The 20618-nt window shown below is 42.0% G+C and overlaps 1 protein-coding gene across 1 annotated transcript in view; it reads left to right on the forward strand.

Moving 5' to 3' along the window:
• The window catches only part of CFAP61 (cilia and flagella associated protein 61), a 291524-nt gene that overhangs the window by 51333 nt on the left and 219573 nt on the right, over positions 1-20618 (forward strand). The window contains exons 9-12 of the mRNA XM_044291895.1: positions 11447-11541; positions 12282-12365; positions 14364-14551; positions 15528-15567. Coding sequence (XP_044147830.1) covers positions 11447-11541; positions 12282-12365; positions 14364-14551; positions 15528-15567 — 407 coding nt within the window. The remainder of the gene's footprint in view (positions 1-11446; positions 11542-12281; positions 12366-14363; positions 14552-15527; positions 15568-20618) is intronic.

Consider the following 20618-nt stretch of genomic DNA (forward strand, 5'->3'; position numbering starts at 1 on the left):
CCATAGGCTCCTGCTCTCCCTAATCAAGGGCCAGCTTTTCTTGGGAGAACTAGAGACAAATGTGAAGGACATAAGACAAAAGAACATGTTAACTAGGGGTCAAATACTAGCCTTACCGCTGGTAATAACGTGATCCAGTTGACTGCCAACAATTCTTTTTCAGACAATTAGACCATGTACTTACATAACATATTTAAAGTATTATACTGTATATACAGTACTGTGCAAAGGTGGGTATGGGCAGGGATGTAGAGTCGGAGTTGACACTAGTTTTTGGTGGAGTCCAAAAAAATGTTCGTACTCTGGCTTAAAATAAAATATATGTTAATAATGTGTAATTCATTTATTAACTTTCATATACATTTAGAAAAGTTTAAAAATGAAAATCATATATCATAATCAATCTTAGTCCCTTATTTATCAAAAACAGTGATAAGCTGTGTGTTCTAGTGGTGATAGAGAGTCAGTTCTCACTTCATGTGTGTTCTCTCCTGTCACTATTTTATGAATAATGATAAGCTGGGTGTTCTGGTGGTGATAAAAAAAAAACAGTTCTCACCTCTCCTGTGTTCTCCCCCCCCCCCCCCATACTATAATCTGTGGTAAGCAGGGTGTTCTAGCAGTGATAGATAATCAGTCCTCACGTCTCCTGTCGCTTATACTAAAAAGAAAAAGTGATATGCAGGGTGTTCTAGTTGTTTTATTGAAAATTAGTTCTCACCTGTCCTGTGTTCTCTCCTGTTCCTTATACTATAAACAGTGATAAGCAGGATGTTCTAGTGGTGATAGAAAGTTAGTTCTCACCTCTCCTGTGTCGTCGTCGTCCCCCCCCCCCCTTATACTATAATCTGTGGTAAGCAAGGTGTTCTAGCAGTGATAGATAATCAGTTCTCATGTCTCCTGTCGCTTATACTAAAAAGAAAAAGTGATAAGCAGGATGTTCTAGTGGTGATAGAAAATTAGTTCTCACCTCTTCTGTGTTCTCTCCTGTTCCTTATACTATAAACAGTAATAAGCAGGGTGTTCTAGTCAGGGCCGGCCTTTGGGGTGTGCGGGCTGTGCGGCCGCACAGGGCGCCATAGCAACAGGGGCGCCGGGCGGCCGACAGCCCGCAATGTAATATGGGCAGGCGAGGCGGCACTTATGTTTTCCCACGGGGCGGGCGGGCCCCCGCCCCCTCCATCTCCCCCTCCCCTGTATTCAGCAGGGGGCGCACGTTGCGGTTTAAAAAAAAAAAACTTCGGGCGGCGGGCGGCTGGCGGCTGGCGGCGCCCCTCATTCTGCGCCGCCTGAGTGGCTGAGCCTGCCTGCGCCTGCTGTGTGCTGTTAGTGTAGCGTGGCCGAGCTCTGTTCGATCCGCGGTACAGGAGCTTTTGTTTCCTGTACCCGGCCGGACTGACAGGAAGTGCTCACTTAGTGTGCACTTCCTGTCAGTCCGGCCGGGTACAGGAAACAAATGCTCCTGTACCGCGGATCGAACAGAGCTCGGCCACGCTACACTAGAGGTGGAAATGAGAGTGATGGGGGGGGGGGGGGGGAGAAATAATGAGAGTGATGGGGGGGGGGAGAAATAATGAGAGTGATGGGGGGGGAGAAATAATGAGAGTGATGGGGGGGGGGGAGAAACAATGAGAGTTGATGGGGGGGGGGGAGAAATAATGAGAGTGATGGGGGGTGGGAGAAATAATGAGAGTGATGGGGGGGGGGGAGAAATAATGAGAGTGATGGGGGGTGAGAAATAATGAAGTGATGGGGGGGGGAGAAATAATGAGAGTGATGGGGGGGGGGAGAAATAATGAGAGGGATGGGGGGGAGAACATAATGAGAGTGATGGGTGGTGGGAGAATAATGAGAGTGATGGGGGGGAGAGAAAATAAGGAAGGAGGGGGGGGGGAACTATGAGAGTGATGGGGGGGGAGAAATAATGAGAGTGTGGGGGGGGTATGAAATAATGAAGAGTTGATGGGGGGGGGAGAAATAATGAGAGTGATGGGGGGAGAATAATGAGAGTGATGGGGGGGGGGAATAATGAGAGTGAGGGGGGTGGGAGAATAATGAGAGTGAGGGGGGGGGGAGAATAATGAGAGTGATGGGGGGGGAGAATAATGAGAGTGATGGGGGGGGAGAATAATGAGAGTGATGGGGGGGGAGAATAATGAGAGTGATGGGGGGGAAAATAATGAGAGTGATGGGGGGAGAATAATGAGAGTAATGGGGGGGGAATAATGAGAGTGACAATGGAGTCCCCAGAGCCAGACTGCAGCCAGAGTCCAGATCATCTTATTGTCCTGGTGGTAAGTAGACAATGCAATATGTTTATTATTTAATTGTTTAGTTATTAATACTACATTGGAAACTAATTTTCTCAGCTGGACACCGGCCGACATGCGCTGGGAGCCTCACCAGCGGTTAGGGTAGGGAAAAAGCACTGGCCCGTACGTAAATTTTTCCCTTCCCTAACCGCTGGTGAGGCTCCCGGTGCATGCGCAGTGTCGGCCGGTGTTCAGCTGAAAACATCCATCCGATCACTGCGCATTGGCCCATAGTTTTTCCCTACCCTAACCGCCGGCGAGGCTCCGGGCGCATGCGCTGCTGTGAAATTTCCCTAACCTGTCGTTGTGCGCCTGCGCGATGCTGCACACCTCCTCACGTCATGTCCGGTGCGACCGGAAGTGACGAGGGTAGGGAAATCTCACGAACTAGGGAAGTATAACATTACACCGGCCTTTGGGGTGTGAGGGCTGGTAACTACTTGGTTGGATAGTCAGCCAGCCTATGCCATGATGCCAGCAACAAGCATTTTATTTTTTTTTATTTTTGGGGGGGGGGGGGGGGCGCGCCACAAGGTTAGCTCGCACAGGGCGCCTGAACACCTAAGGCCGGCCCTGGTTCTAGTGGTAATAGAAAATACTTCTTGCCTCTCCTATTTTTCTCCTGTTCCTTATACTAGGTATCTTCATGTTGTTCCAATGCCTGAAACTGTGCTGCACATGCTCAGTAGTTAGTTCCTCCACTAAAGACCAGCAAAGGAAGTTCACCACTAGTCATACCTGGGGAAGGACAGCATTAAAGGTTTTGTCTGGGAATAAGTAACCACAGCCTGCCTCTGCTATTGAAGGAATCATACTTACCTACTCCCTGCCGGTCCTTTGTGCCGGCTCCCATATGTCCATCTTCTGGTATGCAGTTTGTTTACTTCATCCCCTGCATGGGCATGATCATCTGCTACGATGCAGCCAATGACTGGCTTTAGGGGTGATGTGTCTCTTGTGGACACCAGTCATTGGCTGCAGTGGAGTAGATGATCATACCGGGAAAAAATAAACAAGTCCTGGGCCGAGAGATAGACACATGGAATCCAGTGCGTATGATCGGAGCTGCAGGGACCAAGTAAGTATAATTCTTACCATAATGGAGACAGGCTACAGGCACCTGTGAAAAGATGTTTATTCCTAGACAACTATCACGGTGGGGGGGAACCGGGGGGCGGAGCTATATACATCCATTATTGTATCCACCCATACACACTATTTAAGGCACACTGGGATATGGTCACTCACTGCTTGATAAAGACCAACTGAGGTCGAAACGTCGCTGTATACTGGCTGCTTGAGTGAATAAATCACCACTATTTTCATTATTTACCGGCGAGTGCTGCGGATTATTGAATTGTCTGGATGAGTTGGGACCCCCAGCCAGGATCCCTATCTGCGCGCACCATTTGGCTTGTAAGCCATTTCCTGGTCAGTACCCAAATGAGTGGGATGAGTAGTGCTGCCAACCCCTGAATTTTCTACACACTATACAGGACACAGTACAAGCAACCACACCCAGGTATCCAGCGCACCAGTTACTGCCTGGACCCCCATGCAAACAGGACGCATGGCGGCCCCAGGAAGAGCAGAAGAACGTGTCAAGGCAAACAACACCGAGACTGTGACAACAACCCTTTCATGGCAGCACTGAATATAGCAGCTACACTTCTTACATGCCGCTTTTACTCCCATTTAGACTTGCACATGATTCTTTGCATTTCCAGGACATGCTTATAGAGCTTTTCTAAGTTTTTCTTGGGACAAATTCATAGATTTCTTATAATTATTAAGTGTTTTCCAGTTATTAAATGCACAGTGCATTGCATAATTACTTAGGAATGTAGAACATTTTAGGAATTTCAGAAATTGTATTCCAGTAAATATGGTTTAAGTTCCATCTAAGTTGCCTGATTACTTACATGAAAGTAAGAAACAGCCTGTTGTTACCTTTTTACTGCCGTAAATTTGTCTATTACTAAATTATTGGTTATTTATGAAGGAGTCGGAGTTAGAGTCTGAGTGTATTAAAATGCAGGAGTTGGAGTCAGAACTTTGACTTACCGACTCCATAGCCCTGGGTGTTCGAAAAACGCTGCAAAGTAAGAGCGCTTTCAAAAATAGGAATGTTAAAAGTTTATTTTTATCAATTAACAAAATGCTAGGTAAATCAAATCAATATTTGGTGTGACCACTCTTTGGGTTTGAAACAACATCAGTTCTCCTAGGTATACTTGCACAGTTTTTAGAGGAACTTGGTAGGGAGGTTGTTCTAAACATTTTGAAGAACTAACCACAGATCTTCTGTGGCTGTAGGCTTGCTCCAATCCTTCTGTCTCTTCATGTAAACCCAGGCAGACTTGATGATGTTGAGATCAGGGCTCTGTGGGAGCCATATCGTCACTTCCAGGAATTCTTGATCTTCTTTATGCTGAAGATAGTTCTTAATGACATTGGCTGTATGTTTGGAGTCGTTGTCCTGCTCCAAAATAAATTTTAACTATTAATACTTCTAATTTTGAAAGCATTCTCACTTTTTTCTACACCTGCCTAAACCTTTTGCACAGTACTGTACATTTAAAGGTATAACTGGAAGCTCCAGTGATACTGTCCTCACCCAGTTCCAACATTGGATTCCAGCTAGTGTGTCTCCAGCCAGCCACCAGATGCCTCTTCCTCTGTTGTTTATTCTACTCCAATGTCTGCTGCAGCCCTGCTGTTCAAGTTGCTCCTCTCCTGCTCTGGTTGCATGGTGGCGTCAAGTTATCAAGACAGCAAGCACTGAAAGATGACTTCAGGTTTTCAGCCTAATTTAGGGAGAAGCTGGCTTGGTGATTAACCACCTCCCGTCCGCACATTGCAGGGCAACCCTTAGAGAAGGCAGGGACAGTTCCCAGGTGTCCCTGCCTTCTAGATCGCTGTGTACACAACGCTCACCGAGCGCTGTGTATACAGAGCAGGAAGCACTATGCGCTTCCTGTTCCGGCTCGGTGGTCATGTGACCGCCGCGGCCGGAAAGTGCAGTAGCTGTCGGGTCTTTCACAGATCTCGAACAGCCCTGCTCTGAGGCTGTACAGCATTGTATTGCGCCGTACAGCCTCTCTGGGGGGGGAGGGGGGGGGGTGTATTTCCCCTGTAACTGTAGCTACTATGTCAGCCCCAGTTACAGGAGAAATCAATAGTGGGAAAAAAAAAAAAAGGGAAGTTAAATGTCCCCCAGAGGTCTTGTATGACCTTATGGGGGACACAAAGTGTAAAAAAAAAAAAAAGTGTTAAAATAAAAAAATGAAAAAAAGCTTTCACATGTAAAAAAAAAAAGTTCCCCAAGTAAGGAATACATTATTTTTTTTAAATAGAAAAAAATAAAAAAAAACATAGTTGGTATTGCCACGTCCGTGACGGTCGGCTCTATAAATATATCGGATGATCCACCCAGTCCGATAAGCACTATAAAAAAAAAAACTGTGTAAAAAAAAAAAAAGCAATTTTTGTCACCTTACATCACAAAAAGTGCAACACGAAGTGATCAAAAAGGCTTATGTCCCACAAAATAGTAGCAATAAAACCATCACCTTATTCTGCAAAAAATGAGCCCCTACATAGGAAAATCGCTCAAAAAAATAAAATAAACTATAGCTCTCAGAACATGGAGACACTAAAACATCATTTTTTTTATTAAAAAAATGCTTTTATTGTGTTAAAGTGAAATAAAAATAAAAAAAGTATACATATTAGGTATCACCGCATCTGTAACAACCAGCTCTATAAAAATATCACATGACCGAACCCCTCGGGTGAACACCGTAAAAATAAAAAAATAAAAACTGTGTAAAAAAAAAAGCTATTTTTGTCACTTTACATCACAAAAAGTACAACACCAAGTGATCAAAAAGGCGTATGTCCCACAAAATGGTACCAATAAACCCGTCACTTCATCCCGCAAAAAATTAGCCCCTACATAAACAAATCATTTAAAGAATAAAAAAAAACTATAGCTCTTAGAACATGGACACATTAAAACATAATTTTATGTTTCAAAAATGCTATTATTGTGTAAAACTTAAATAAGTAAGAAAAAGTATACATATTAGGTATCGCCACGTCCGTAACTATCTGCTCTTTGAAAATGTCACATGACCTAACCCCTCAGGTGAACGCTGTAAAAATAAATAAATAAAAACTGTGCTAAAACAACCAATTTTTTGGTCACCTTGCCCCATAAAGTGTTATAATGAATGATCAAAAAATCATATGTACCCGATAATAGTACCAATAAAACTGGCACCTTATCCCCTAGTTTCCAAAATAGGGTCACTTTTTGGGAGTTACTACTGTAAGGGTGCATCAGGGGGGCTTTAAATGGGACATGGCATCTAAAAACCAGTTCAGCAAATTCTGCCTTTCAAAAACCATGTGGCGCTCCTTTTCTTCTGCGCCCTGCTGTGTGCCCATTCAGCAGTTTACGACCACATGTGGGGTGTTTCTGTAAACCGCAGAATCTGGGTAATAAATATAAAATTTTGTTTGGCTGTTAACCCTCAATGTGACATTTGGCTGTTAACCCTCAATGTGACATTTTAAAATTTGATCTCCATTTTCCTTTAATTCTTGTGGAACGACTAGGGTTAACAAAGTTTGTAAAATCAGTTTTAGGTAACTTGAGGGGTGTAGTTTCTACAATGAGGTATCCACTATGTAAGCCCCACAAAGTGACTTCAGACCTGAACTGGTCCTTAAAAAGTGGGTTTTGGCAATTTCCTTAAAAATATTAAGAATTGCTTCTAAATTTCTAAGCCTTCTAAAGTCCTAAAAAAATAAAATGACATTTCCAAAATGATGCCAACATAAAGTAGACATATGGGGAATGTTAAGTAATAAATATTTTATGAGATATCACTTTCTGTATTAAAAGCAGAGAAATATAAAAAAAATTAAAATTGTGAATTTTGCTAAGTTTTTGATAAATTTGGGATTTTTTCATAAATAAAAGTGAAATATATTGACTCAAATTTATGACTATCATAAGTTACAATGTGTCACGACAAAACAATCTCTGAATGGCTTGGATAAGTAAAAGCGTTCCAAAGTTATTACCACATAAATTGAGATATGTCAGATTTTCAAATTAGGCCTGGTCAGGAAGGGGGCAAATGGCCTGGATGTGAAGTGGTTAAGATATCTAGTTTCATGACTCTTGTTTGTGTGTATTGGTATTGCGTTTGACTTGACCTTGGCCTTGCACCTGACTACGCTCCTTCCTTGCCTTTTGGATTGTCTGTCCGGTACCTGTTTTTCTACTCCTGATTCCAACTTATGGCTATCTCCTGACTACGTTCCTGGTTCATTCTCTGGCTTGTCGAAGTCTAATTGATCTCCAGGTGATGACCCTCGGCTCGTTCCTGACTGTGTCATTTCACTACCGCTGCCAATCCGTTACTATTCTGGGGACCATGACCTGGGAATACCCCTGTAAAAAAGTTCATACCTCCTTGTGGGTGTTAAGGGGTAAACCAGGGGATTCCATAGACTTTGCACTTTACCGAAGCCTGCATAAAATTGATTACGGATTTCTTCAGGCACTAAGTGGGAGCATACTGTTACCACCGCATCCTCTATATCTACACCTCTGAATACATTCCAGCCTTTGTAGTAAAAAAAGGGCTATTTTGAGGCAACCTTTCTAATTAGTGCTATTTTCCACATTGTCATACACTTCCATCCAGCTTAACGCAGGCTGAAACTGATGGATTCTGCTGTGAGTGCCCATACTGCTTTCCGTCATCTCATATGGGTTTACCTTTGTAGAAACACACAGGACAACTGTGTACACAGCAAGCTGGCGAGATAAAGGACACGAGTGACATATTCCTGAAATGTGCGTCCTGCTCTTGTTAAATTGAACAATAGGACAGCTTGCGTGTCACTCAGTCCTTTTATTACTGCCTTCAACATGGACGGGGACTGATAAGCTCATCTGTAGATCCGCATGTGTCTACACTGTGTAATACACGAGGCAGCCTTTATATCCTCCTGTAGTGGAAACTACAGCAGCTGCTCTTTTTTTTGTTCCAAATGACTATATTGAGATTGGTTTACACAGGCAGTAAACCAAATATTGCAACATATATTCAGATCCAACAGAATTTTTTTTTTTTTTTTTACATTCATTTTTATTGAATTGTCCATAACAACATATGAGCAAGTAGATCCGACTGAACACAATGTATCGTGGATCAACATGACATAAAATAGGAACTTCAAATACCCTTTATTTCGAGCACGATGTTTTATGACAGATGCAGCAAGAAAATGCAGCGTCAAGTAAAAATCTTTCTGACGAGTAATGGGAATTTTCAAAGGTCTGCTTTCTACGGGCTTCAGAATGCATGAAAATGTTTCTTTTAATTGGGAACTTCAATAGCTTTGCCCTTACGTCTGTGTCTTTTAGTAATAGATATATTCTTAAGAAGAATCAAAGGAAAAGAGTATCGCTGACTGAAACCCATTTTTTAACTTCTCATTTACATTTTGAAAACGGAGTCTTGCTGTGGGAGCTTATTCCTACTAGATAACTACCAATGGTGCAACATTAACATTTTTTATTTTTTTTTGTAAATGATGATTTTTTCTTAAAGCGATTTTCCCACAAGCAAGTAGTAGACCACTTGTGGTCTACTAAAATCTCCTAGTGATCACGAAAAAAATTGGTCTTGGAATCCCATGGGAGACTGGAGTGGTGGTGCACATGCGTAACCACTGCTCCTTTCAGTTCTCCGGGACTGTAGAGTACAGAGCTCAGCTATATCTGTCCGTTTGATAGAAGTGAATGGAACGGTGGTTACGCATCATAAGGGACACCAGGACATCCGTTTTTGTGATCAGCTGAAGTCCCAGGGGTTGAACCCTCAGTAATCAGACCCTTATCCGCTATCTTATGGATCGGGGATAAGTGTTGTTATAGGAAAACCCCTTTAAGTGTCATTGATCCCTAGTTATCACTCATACTCTCTATACCATATTCCAATCACATATATATGTATACTATTATGTTTTGGTAACTTTTTATCCTATTTTTAATGTTTTGGCCTTCTGTTATTAACCATACAGTGCATTTTTCTTTTTTTTTTTGCAGTAATGCTGTGTATTTATTGCAGCTGAGAAAAATGGGATACATGATAAATGAAAATTTAGGAAGTCAAATCATTTAAGTGACAGGCCTTCATCACTCATGATATTGTTTATTTAGTGCGCTATGACTATACTTCTTTAAGTTGGATCTACAGCATGAAACTTTGATGCCCCATTGGTTGCAGTGGGTGCCATGTAATGCTTCATTTACCTTGCAGTGCAATGAACACTTATAGAGGTTGTCCCATGAATCACTATCAAAAGTTTTAAAGTAATTTGCTGTGTTTCTATGATAAAAAAAATATAAAATGTAAAACGCTGGTCTTAATAAATGACCCCCTTAATCTGCATAGCCTTAAAGAGGTTGTGTTACTTCAGCAAATCGCATTTATTATGTAGAAAAAGTTAATACAAGCCACTTACTAATGTATTGTGATTATCCATATTGCTTCCTTTGCTGGCTGGATTGATTTTTCCATTACATTACACACTGCTCGTTTCCATGGTTACGACCACCCTGCAATCCATTAGCGGTGGTCGTGCTCGCACGCTATAAGAAAAAGCCCCAGTGCAATATGCATAATAAGTTACAGGTTTAAAGAAGGTTCAGGAGGGAAGTGTTCTCAGTAAGAAGCTAAGCACAAGAATAAGCGGACACCATCTAAAGTTAGCAATGTCAGGAAATATTATTGTGTCTTAAGCTTGGTACAGACTCCAAGCAGATGTGGTTGGGAAATGTATAGTAAGTGAATTTACCTGGGATAAACACGTCTGTCCTAAGAAATAATATAAGGGCAGACTAGATGGACCAGGTAGTCTTTTTCTCATGTCAATCTTCTAGAATTCTATTACTCTAAATGTTCTTCTGGCTGTCAGCTCAGTGGGTGTGTCCTTTCTGCTGCAGCTTCCCCCCTATCACAGCTTGGTGGGTGTGTCCTTTCTGCTGCAGCTTCCTCCCTATCATAGCTCAGTGGGTGTGTCCTTTCTGCTGCAGCTTCCTCCCTATCACAGCTCAGTGGGTATGTCATTTCTGCTGCAGCTTCCTCCCTATCACAGCTCAGTGGGTGTGTCTTTTCTGCTGCAGCTTCCTCCCTATCACAGCTCAGTGAGCATGTCCTTTCCGCATCCGTGATCCGTGTTTCCTGGCCGTGAAAAAAATACGACCTGTCCTATTTTTTTTTCACGGCCAACGGTTCATGGACCCATTCAAGTCAATGGGTCCGTGAAAAATCACGGATGCACACAAGATTTTCATCCGCGTCCGTGATCCGTGTCCGTGATCCGTGTCCGTTTTCTCCTATCATTTCAATGGCAAACTTGACTTAGATTTTTTTAACATTTTTCATGTCCGTGGATCCTCCAAAAAAACAAGGAAGACCCACGGACGAAAAAATGGTCACGGATCACGGACCTACGGACCCCGTTTTTGCGGACCTTAAAAAAAACGGTCATGTGCATGAGGCCTAACTGTCACAGCTTCTAACACAATGCTAATAGGTGGAGCGGAACATGTGCGACCACCTCAACGGTGGACAGAGAAATAAGGAAAAAAGCAAACCGTGTGTGGCACTATGCAGATTTTATTGAATAACTTTGTGTCTATACATGCTATTGCAAAAATATTCAGATGCAGGTAACAGTTCGAAAAAACTTAGAATATTTTTCATGAGACAACTCCTTTATAGGCCATCAAAAAATACACAAGTCTATGAATGCACTCTGATCTATATTTACTACAAGAACTGTGGGAGCAGTCTAATAGCTCACAGGCCTAATATCTTTGATAAATGTCATTATCCTTGTTTGTAGTGGCAAGATTGCACTTAGTCTGGGCAATCTGCATCTTTTGATGGCTTCCAGAATCTCAGCTTCTTCTCTTTTCAAACACAACAGCCGCACTAATGAATATCTGAAAGTAATCGTATAATACGTCTTTAATTAATTAGCCTTAAGTCATTACCAGTTGCTTCTAGGCGTTTGATGTAAACATTATGACTGTCTTCCAGGAGATATAATGCTAAGCAGACAAACAAGTCAAAGGTCAGGATCCAAATTATCCCAGCTGTCAGACGTCATAAGTGTTCAGGAGACAGATGAGAAGGTACGGTACATAACACTTTAATTAATAGGTCTCGTTTTGAAATCTGTGTCTGCTGCATTATTGTCATCTTCGTTAGATGTTGCCGAGTGTATGAAATAGGGAGATGAGGAGTATTTACTTATGTTTGTGCTCTTTCATGTGATAATTGTGTAAGCTCTCTTAAAGGCACTCCGTCACCTCAGTCCAGGCCTATTATCTGCAGTAATGCATGAACGCGGAGTTCACATCAGTAAGATTTATCCCCATACTCACTGGGTTCCACCGGCAGAGTGAGGCATAGAGAGGACTCTTGAGCGCGCACTCATAAATGGAGAGGACTCCAGGACTAGTCTTCTCATTGCATGGCACTACTGATTTGCGGGTACACAGTGGGGAAACCGGAGTAAATGTACAGATACAAATTAGTCATCTGAGCTGAGTAGTATGGATACATTATTGTAGGTATTAAGGCTGGTCCAAGAAGATAGGTTCCCTTTAGGGTAGTCATACACTTTCAATATCTGTAGGCTGAAAGAGACAGCTAATCCTAAGGGACTCGCCATACACATGCACGCCTAAATTGTGTGTTTTCAACAGAGAGGAAATAAGCTGGCCATATACAGTAGATAAATGTCACCTAAACCCAATGGCTCATCCGGTTGACCATCTTATGTATATTGGGATCTCCTAACTCTCGTCCAACAGCAGATGGAACTTCAGACCGCCACACATGTCCGTATATTTATTTTTGTCCTTTTCAGGTTGATCTAAACCAGGAGCCTGGAATAACATTGAATTCTGAAACCAATACAACAGAGACTGTCCAAGGACAGAATGAATTCCAGGTATGGGTTACTGGTGGAAATAATGCTTTATTATAGGAAACCCATGGAAATAGTACATGACTTTAGTACAGAAATACCATTCTTTTGTGTGTGATATAAGAGGAATAAATGTGTATACGGTTTGAGTATTAAAGAAGCACTCCAGGATTTATTTTTCTACCTCTAGTGCAAGATAAGCCATTATTAAAGAATAAGATATAGGCTCCTGTGTATGCCTTGTGTATACCTGTTTTATTTGATGTGCAACTTGTGGGTTGGCAGCCATATTAATTCCATCTTCCTCCCCTACATTTGCCATCATGCCTGGCATTGTAGAGTCAGAGGGGACAGAGTGTCATCACAGTGAACTTCTGTATAAGGGAAGCAAATAACAGATCAGTAACACAGTATTTCTGTCCCCCCCGCCCCCACTGCAGGGTCTCCATGTTTTCCTATGTGATGCAGCTTGAGCCTGTCTGCCCTCTTTGCCCTGTTATCTCTGCCCTGTCAGCTCTCACATACAGGAGGCAGACAGACGAGTATGAAGCTAATTCTCATAGAACAACACTGGAGAGTCAGTACACACAGATAGTACAGACAGGCAGTGTGAGTCAGGAGGCAGCTAATCACTGTACACACATACCTACTAAATATCTGCACTCCTGTTCCATTAGATTGGGGAAACATTATATCGCCAACAGAATACAGGGATATACAAAGGGAGAGGAGTGGCCTGAGAGACGTCGGGAGGGATTTGATTGTTGATGATGTCATCCTGTAGCCACATGGTAGAGACTGAGTCCTGTTTACACATTAGATCAGATTTGAGATCACATGACCAGGTTCCCATAATGAAAAGGCTAAAAATGTGTGGATGCAACTAAGTTAGGATGTTACAAAGTAGCCTGCTAGAATACTGATGGTGAGTCAGCAATATACATGTAAAATAAATAACAAAAATGGAGTACTTCTTTAAAACTGTGCATGCCATACTCATGTGCAAGTCCATGTTAGGGGTCTGTTTTTAACAGAGCCACAATAGGATGGCCATAGAGGGGCATAATTCCGACAAAAAAGTGTGCGTAGACTGGCCCACCGGGCAACAGGTGAATCACCCAGACAAAGTTGGGCTCCCAGGAAAGCATCTCAAACAGCCTATATCCATTTAAAAACTGGGCAGATTATTTAGCAAACTACCTAGGTCATTATTATAGAGGCATCAGGTGACTAAGATGACTTCTAGGTACAAAGGCAGGCCAAACAGTATTGTCTCTATTGTCTTTCCCCTGGGCCCAAACTTCTCAATCATCTTGTGCATCTTATTTCTGACTGCCGCTATGTGGACAGGTAGTATTTGCATGTAGCTCTACAGTGGGCCCCAGAATAAATTTTACTGGTTGACCCTAGGCACCCCAGTCCGACGCTCCATTCAGCCCTGCCAATCTCGCTCCTGTGCCACTGCTCCGAGTAGCGTCACAATCACAGAGACTCTACTAGAGCAGCAACTGCGCATGGGCTGCTACACTTTCGGGTTGCGTGAACAGTCCAGTTCCAGGCTCTGCTCCTGCACTGCTACTCGGAGCAGCGGAATAGTCAGGGCCGGGCAAGATGTCAATCAAACGGCAGATCTGCTCTTCTTTCCCTCTGAGGTAAAGAACTCTTGAAGATGACTCAATTTATTTGAATCGATTTACTCATCCCTGTAAGTGACCATTTAACAGTTCTACTAACAGTCAGGTCAAGTCCCATTCCGAGGTAGTGGACAGCTAAATGTTGTGAAATAGAGGTAGTTGTCACTGTAAAAGTAGAATTTCCTAAACCATTTCTTAAACCTTTAGCATTTTACCACATTACTGCATATTGTTTTCCCCAGTATGTGTCTCTTCTCATGCACCCTTAGTTCTATACTGAGTTTATTGGATACCTGGAAAGTACAACCCTAGAACTTGACTGCACAATTGTTGTAGTGGCTGCTGATGCAAGATGTTGTGTGTATTAGCTTTCTCATTCCCTTGCCAGTCATTGCAGCAGAAAGGCACACTGAGCAGAGCTTCTAGTACAGATGATGCCATCAGAGGTGTGAATTGCAAGACCCCAGAGACACCAAGCACAGAAGAAGCGAGGCAGCCCTTCCGCCCTGTGTACAAAGGAGATGTCACTGCCTTCTGCATACAGATGTTTTGCATTGATGAAAAGCATGAAACAAGGCAAGTGTACAAGTTTAAAAGTTAGGACTTAAAGGGGTTTTTCCAGGAGTACAGTATTGGTGACTTCCCCTCAAGATAGGTCATCTATATCTGATTTGTGGGGGTCTGCCTCCCTAAACCACCACAGATAAGGTGTGTGGGGAGACCATGGTTCTCCGGTGATCGCTACAACCTCTTCCTAGACCAGTGACGTCACGTTCATCCTTCACATGGTGCAGCTCAGCCTTATCCGGGCTGCAATAGAAAGCACAGCCACCATGCAATGTACAGTGCTGTGCTTGGTATGCTGCAAGGGGGCCGCAGGTCTCACCGGAGCACCACAACCTCTTCAAACACCTGATCGGTAGTGGGCCAGGAGACCAACCCCCACTGATGACCTCTCCTAAGCATAGGTCATCAATATCTAGAATCTGGACAACCCATTTAATTAAATATATTCAGTAAATGTATCCTGTCCTCAAGTAATCCCAGACTTTTCTAGATAGTCATAAATGTTTTCCAACTTAAAGAGGTTCTCCGGGCTCTCTTATATTGATGACCTATCTTCAGGATAGATCATCAATATCAGATCGGCGGCTTTCCGGCACCCCCTCTGATCAGCTATATGATCAGCTACTGCCTCCTGTCTCTTTTCCTGCTCGCTGCTGTCTATGGCAAAGCAGCGGTGAACAGGAAGAGAGAAGGGAAAGAGAGAGAACGTGCACACTGTGCGCCGTCTCCTCATACAGCTGATCGGCAGGAATGCCGGTTGTCGAACCCCCGCTGATCTGATATTGATGACCTATCCTGAGGTTAGGTCATCAATATAAGAGAGCCGGGAGAACCCCTTTAAGCTATAGAGACTTAGAAGCAGAATTTTCTGTAACTATTTATTTAAATAATTAATGTTTCTACGCTCATACCCAAATGGGTACCAAGTGTTGACTTTTTGTACCCTGTACTAAGCTCTTTTTATTCAGTCTTTTTCTTTTAACAGGTCCATTGATTTTTTGAGTCACGTCTTTGGTCTGTTTCCTGTAAGTATATTTAATCAGTTATTCCAAACTACTAAAATGAACACATCAGTTTATTTTTGATAAAATGTCTGGAAAGCAGAGTTTGCTTTGGAGCCCATGAATTTCAAGGGACACTTCTGGTGACCTGGGTGTAGCTTGTCAGTGAGTTGTAGAACTATTACAAGCTAGATGCAAAGGCCTCCTTTACACGTGATTTTATGGGTATGTGTAAGGTAAGGAAACGAAAAGTCATCACTAAAAAAAACAGGGAAATCTGGGGAGGAATTTATAAAAACTGGCATTTTATACGATTATAAAAAGTGGAGAGTCTCTTGAAAAGGGAATCTGTCATTGGTTTAATGTAGTATCTATCTGAGAGCGCCATTATGTAGTATCTATCTGAGAGCGCCATTATGTAGTATCTATCTGAGAGCGCCATTATGTAGTATCTATCTGAGAGTGTCATTATGTAGTATCTATCTAAGAGCACCATTATGTAGTATCTATCTGAGAGCGCCATTATGTAGTATCTATCTGAGAGCGCCATTATGTAGTATCTATCTGAAAGCGCCATTATGTAGTATCTATCTAAGAGCACCATTATGTAGTATCTATCTGAGAGCGCCATTATGTAGTATCTATCTGAGAGCGCCATTATGTAGTATCTATCTGAGAGCGCCATTATGTAGTATCTATCTGAGAGCGCCATTATGTAGTATATATCTGAGAGCGCCATTATGTAGTATGTATCTGAGAGTGCCATTATGTAGTATCTATCTGTGAGCGCCATTATGTAGTATCTATCTGAGAGCGCCATTATGTAGTATGTATCTGAGAGTGCCATTATGTAGTATCTATCTGTGAGCGCCATTATGTAGTATCTATCTGAGAGCGCCATTATGTAGTATCTATCCGAAAGCGCCATTATGTAGTATCTATCTGAGAGTGTCATTATGTAGTATCTGAGAGTGCCATTATGTAGTATCTGAGAGTGCCATTATGTAGTATCTATCTGAAAGCGCCATTATGTAGTATCTATCTGAGAGTGCCATTATGTAGTATCTGAGAGCGCCATTATGTAGTATCTATCTGAAAGCGCCGTTATGTAGTATCTGAGAGCGCCATCATTACTAAAATGAACACATCAGTTTATTTTTGATAAAATGTCTGGAAAGCAGAGTTTGCTTTGGAGCCCATGAATTTCAAGGGACACTTCTGGTGACCTGGGTGTAGCTTGTCAGTGAGTTGTAGAACTATTACAAGCTAGATGCAAAGGCCTCCTTTACACGTGATTTTATGGGTATGTGTAAGGTAAGGAAACGAAAAGTCATCACTAAAAAAAACAGGGAAATCTGGGGAGGAATTTATAAAAACTGGCATTTTATACGATTATAAAAAGTGGAGAGTCTCTTGAAAAGGGAATCTGTCATTGGTTTAATGTAGTATCTATCTGAGAGCGCCATTATGTAGTATCTATCTGAGAGCGCCATTATGTAGTATCTATCTGAGAGCGCCATTATGTAGTATCTATCTGAGAGAGTCATTATGTAGTATCTATCTAAGAGCACCATTATGTAGTATCTATCTGAGAGCGCCATTATGTAGTATCTATCTGAGAGCGCCATTATGTAGTATCTATCTGAAAGCGCCATTATGTAGTATCTATCTAAGAGCACCATTATGTAGTATCTATCTGAGAGCGCCATTATGTAGTATCTATCTGAGAGCGCCATTATGTAGTATCTATCTGAGAGCGCCATTATGTAGTATCTATCTGAGAGAGCCATTATGTAGTATCTATCTAAGAGCGCCATTATGTAGTATCTATCTAAGAGCGCCATTATGTAGTATCTATCTGAGAGAGCCATTATGAAGTATCTATCTGAGAGCGCCATTATGTAGTATGTATCTGAGAGCGCCATTATGTAGTATCTATCTGTGAGCGCCATTATGTAGTATCTATCTGTGAGCGCCATTATGTAGTATCTATCTGTGAGCGTAATTATGTGGTATCTATCTGAGAGCGCCATTATGTAGTATCTATCTGAGAGCGCCATTATGTAGTATCTATCTGAGAGCGCCATTATGTAGTATCTATTTGAGAGCGCCATTATGTAGTATCTATCTGAGAGCGTCATTATGTAGTATCTATCTGAGAGCGCCATTATGTAGTATCTATCTAAGAGCGCCATTATGTAGTATCTATCTGAGAGCGCCATTATGTAGTATCTATCTGAGAGCGCCATTATGTAGTATCTATCTAAGAGCGCCATTATGTAGTATATATCTGAGAGCGCCATTATGTAGTATGTATCTGAGAGTGCCATTATGTAGTATCTATCTGTGAGCGCCATTATGTAGTATCTATCTGAGAGCGCCATTATGTAGTATGTATCTGAGAGTGCCATTATGTAGTATCTATCTGTGAGCGCCATTATGTAGTATCTATCTGAGAGCGCCATTATGTAGTATCTATCCGAAAGCGCCATTATGTAGTATCTATCTGAGAGTGTCATTATGTAGTATCTGAGAGTGCCATTATGTAGTATCTGAGAGTGCCATTATGTAGTATCTATCTGAAAGCGCCATTATGTAGTATCTATCTGAGAGTGCCATTATGTAGTATCTGAGAGCGCCATTATGTAGTATCTATCTGAAAGCGCCGTTATGTAGTATCTGAGAGCGCCATTATGTAGAATCTATCTGAGAGCGCCATTATGTAGAATCTGAGAGCGCCATTATGTAGTGTCTATCTGAGGGCGCCATAAACTCATGACATGGACCCTGAGCAAAACTCTGGGTCAATTACTTGAATTGAATTATATCAAAATCTGTATTAAGCAGATCAAAACAGTACACGTGCCAAGGCCAGTTTCAGACAGGCGGCAGGGCAATTCAGCAGACTGTATCGGCAGAGGAACAGGTTGCCAGAGTTCTCCAGATCTGCCTAGCCGGATTCTGCCATTCACCGCCGGAGCCCATTGACTAATGCTAAAACTGTGCCATTTTGCCCTGTGTGAATCCTGCATGTTTAGCAGCACATTCAGATGTGCTAGTAGTAGTGCTGCAGGGTGTGCTACTACCATAGTAACCAAACAGAGGCAAAAAAAGTATGTGAGGGTGGGTTCACATCACGTTTTTGTCATATGTTTAACGTACGCAAAAAAAAAAGTTGAGGGTTAACGGATGCCTCTGACTGATGCCATACTGTGGCACCTGTCCCCATAGATTTCGATTGTAAGAAAAAACGTATATGTTAACGTATACAATTTTTTGCTGGACTTTGCAGGATGGAAAAACGTGGTACACTACACTTTACCATCCTGCCCAAAAATGTATACATTAGAGTATGGTGACGGATGCCACAGTATGGCATCAGTCTGAGGCATCCATTAAGGTATACCTTTTTTGTGTAAGTTAAACGTATTACAAAAATGTGATGTTAAGCCACCCTTAGTGAAAATGTTAGCTAATTCCCAAGCGCGATCCTTCAGCTGATAGGAAGGAGGATCATTGATGGAGGAGCTAAAAAAAAAAAAAGTGATTTCCTTAACTTAAAGTATAACCCCCACAAAAATGTTTATTTTCTGACCTCCTAGAAAGGTACATGGTGTAATCTGTAGTGAATGTAATCTTCTTATCTTATGGCTGTATTTGTAAGCTATCTCCTCCCTCCTGATCCTCAGCTGTGTCATGTGACCAACTCTCTGATCTCCAGCTGACACAGGACAGGAAGTCAGTTACTTCTCTAGTCATTCCTATGAAACTGACATTGAGGGTCCCATAGGAATACATAGATAAACAGACTTCCTGTCCACACATAAGATGCACAGCTGAGTATCAGAAGGGAGGTTATAACTCACAAATACAGACATTGGTAAGAAGATTACATTTACATCATGTACTTTTCTAACAGGTCAGAGAATAATTTTTTTTACATGAGGTTCTTCTTTAAGTTCTGATTATGAGCGCTGCTAGATCAAACAAGGGTAAGTCCTCCCACAAAACCAGACAATATATTCTCTTGATCCGCGCTACGACAGGAACAAACACCCTTCACTCTTCTGTGTGAGCAATCATCTGGAGATGTTTCTTCTGACAATCCTCCAATGTTGATTTACACTCAAAGAAAACAAAAAGTCTCCAATAGTGCAATATTGTCTGGAGAATAATGGCTGCAAATGCAGAATTCTGCTTACAAAATCCACGATCAAGCAATGGTATATCAGCAGCCTCCACACCAGACTCCGCTTCTGACGCCTCTTGACTTCATGCTGATCTTGGACTACATCTCCTCCCAGCTTCAGACAGAACTCCTTCCTCTGGAGTATGCTCCTCTCGGCTTGTAGAATGTCAGGCCGCCTATGGTGTAGCACCACAAACCTATAACTGCTTAAAACACATTATTGTGCTTCCAAAATGGTCATAAAAACGCACACTTCAATAAAAAACCTTCACCGCTCGACCCAGGTTTCGCCTTCGCTTCCTCAGAGGCTTCAGCATTCACCCATCATGCCACAATTGTTACAGCACCATGATTGATGAAATTTACTGTAGTGAACAATGATCGCTGACAATTTAAAAAAAAATGTACCCTAGTCAATTAACGCTACAATCTGTAAATAATCCATTTTGTGGAAACTTGCTGTAACTATGCCTCTGGGCAGATGTTCGTGATCTATAGTAATATATACTGTAATATAATAGATTGTAACTGTTTACTTGGACGGATAATGAGCAGGTATAATTATAAGTGCCCAGTGTACTTGTGATAAGAGACATGCAGACTCTCCAAGCAATTGAAATGAAACCATTATAATACTCAATAAATAACCAATATTAATAAATGTGATATTGGCAATCATTCCTTAAAACCAGACTATTATTAGGGATCTCAGATAAGATCCTTTTATTGGTAATAGATTGTCCCCATGGTACCACTACTTCTCTATATGGAAACCTAGAATTAGGACTGACGTTCTGGTAATGAATGTTCTGGAGATTCATCACATGGCTGGGAAAGCAGCTATCTGGGAACTTGGCCTGAGGCTAGCCATTTTATTAGATGTAGA

Source organism: Bufo gargarizans, chromosome 4 (assembly GCF_014858855.1).
Source record: "Bufo gargarizans isolate SCDJY-AF-19 chromosome 4, ASM1485885v1, whole genome shotgun sequence".
Taxonomy (NCBI): domain Eukaryota; kingdom Metazoa; phylum Chordata; class Amphibia; order Anura; family Bufonidae; genus Bufo; species Bufo gargarizans.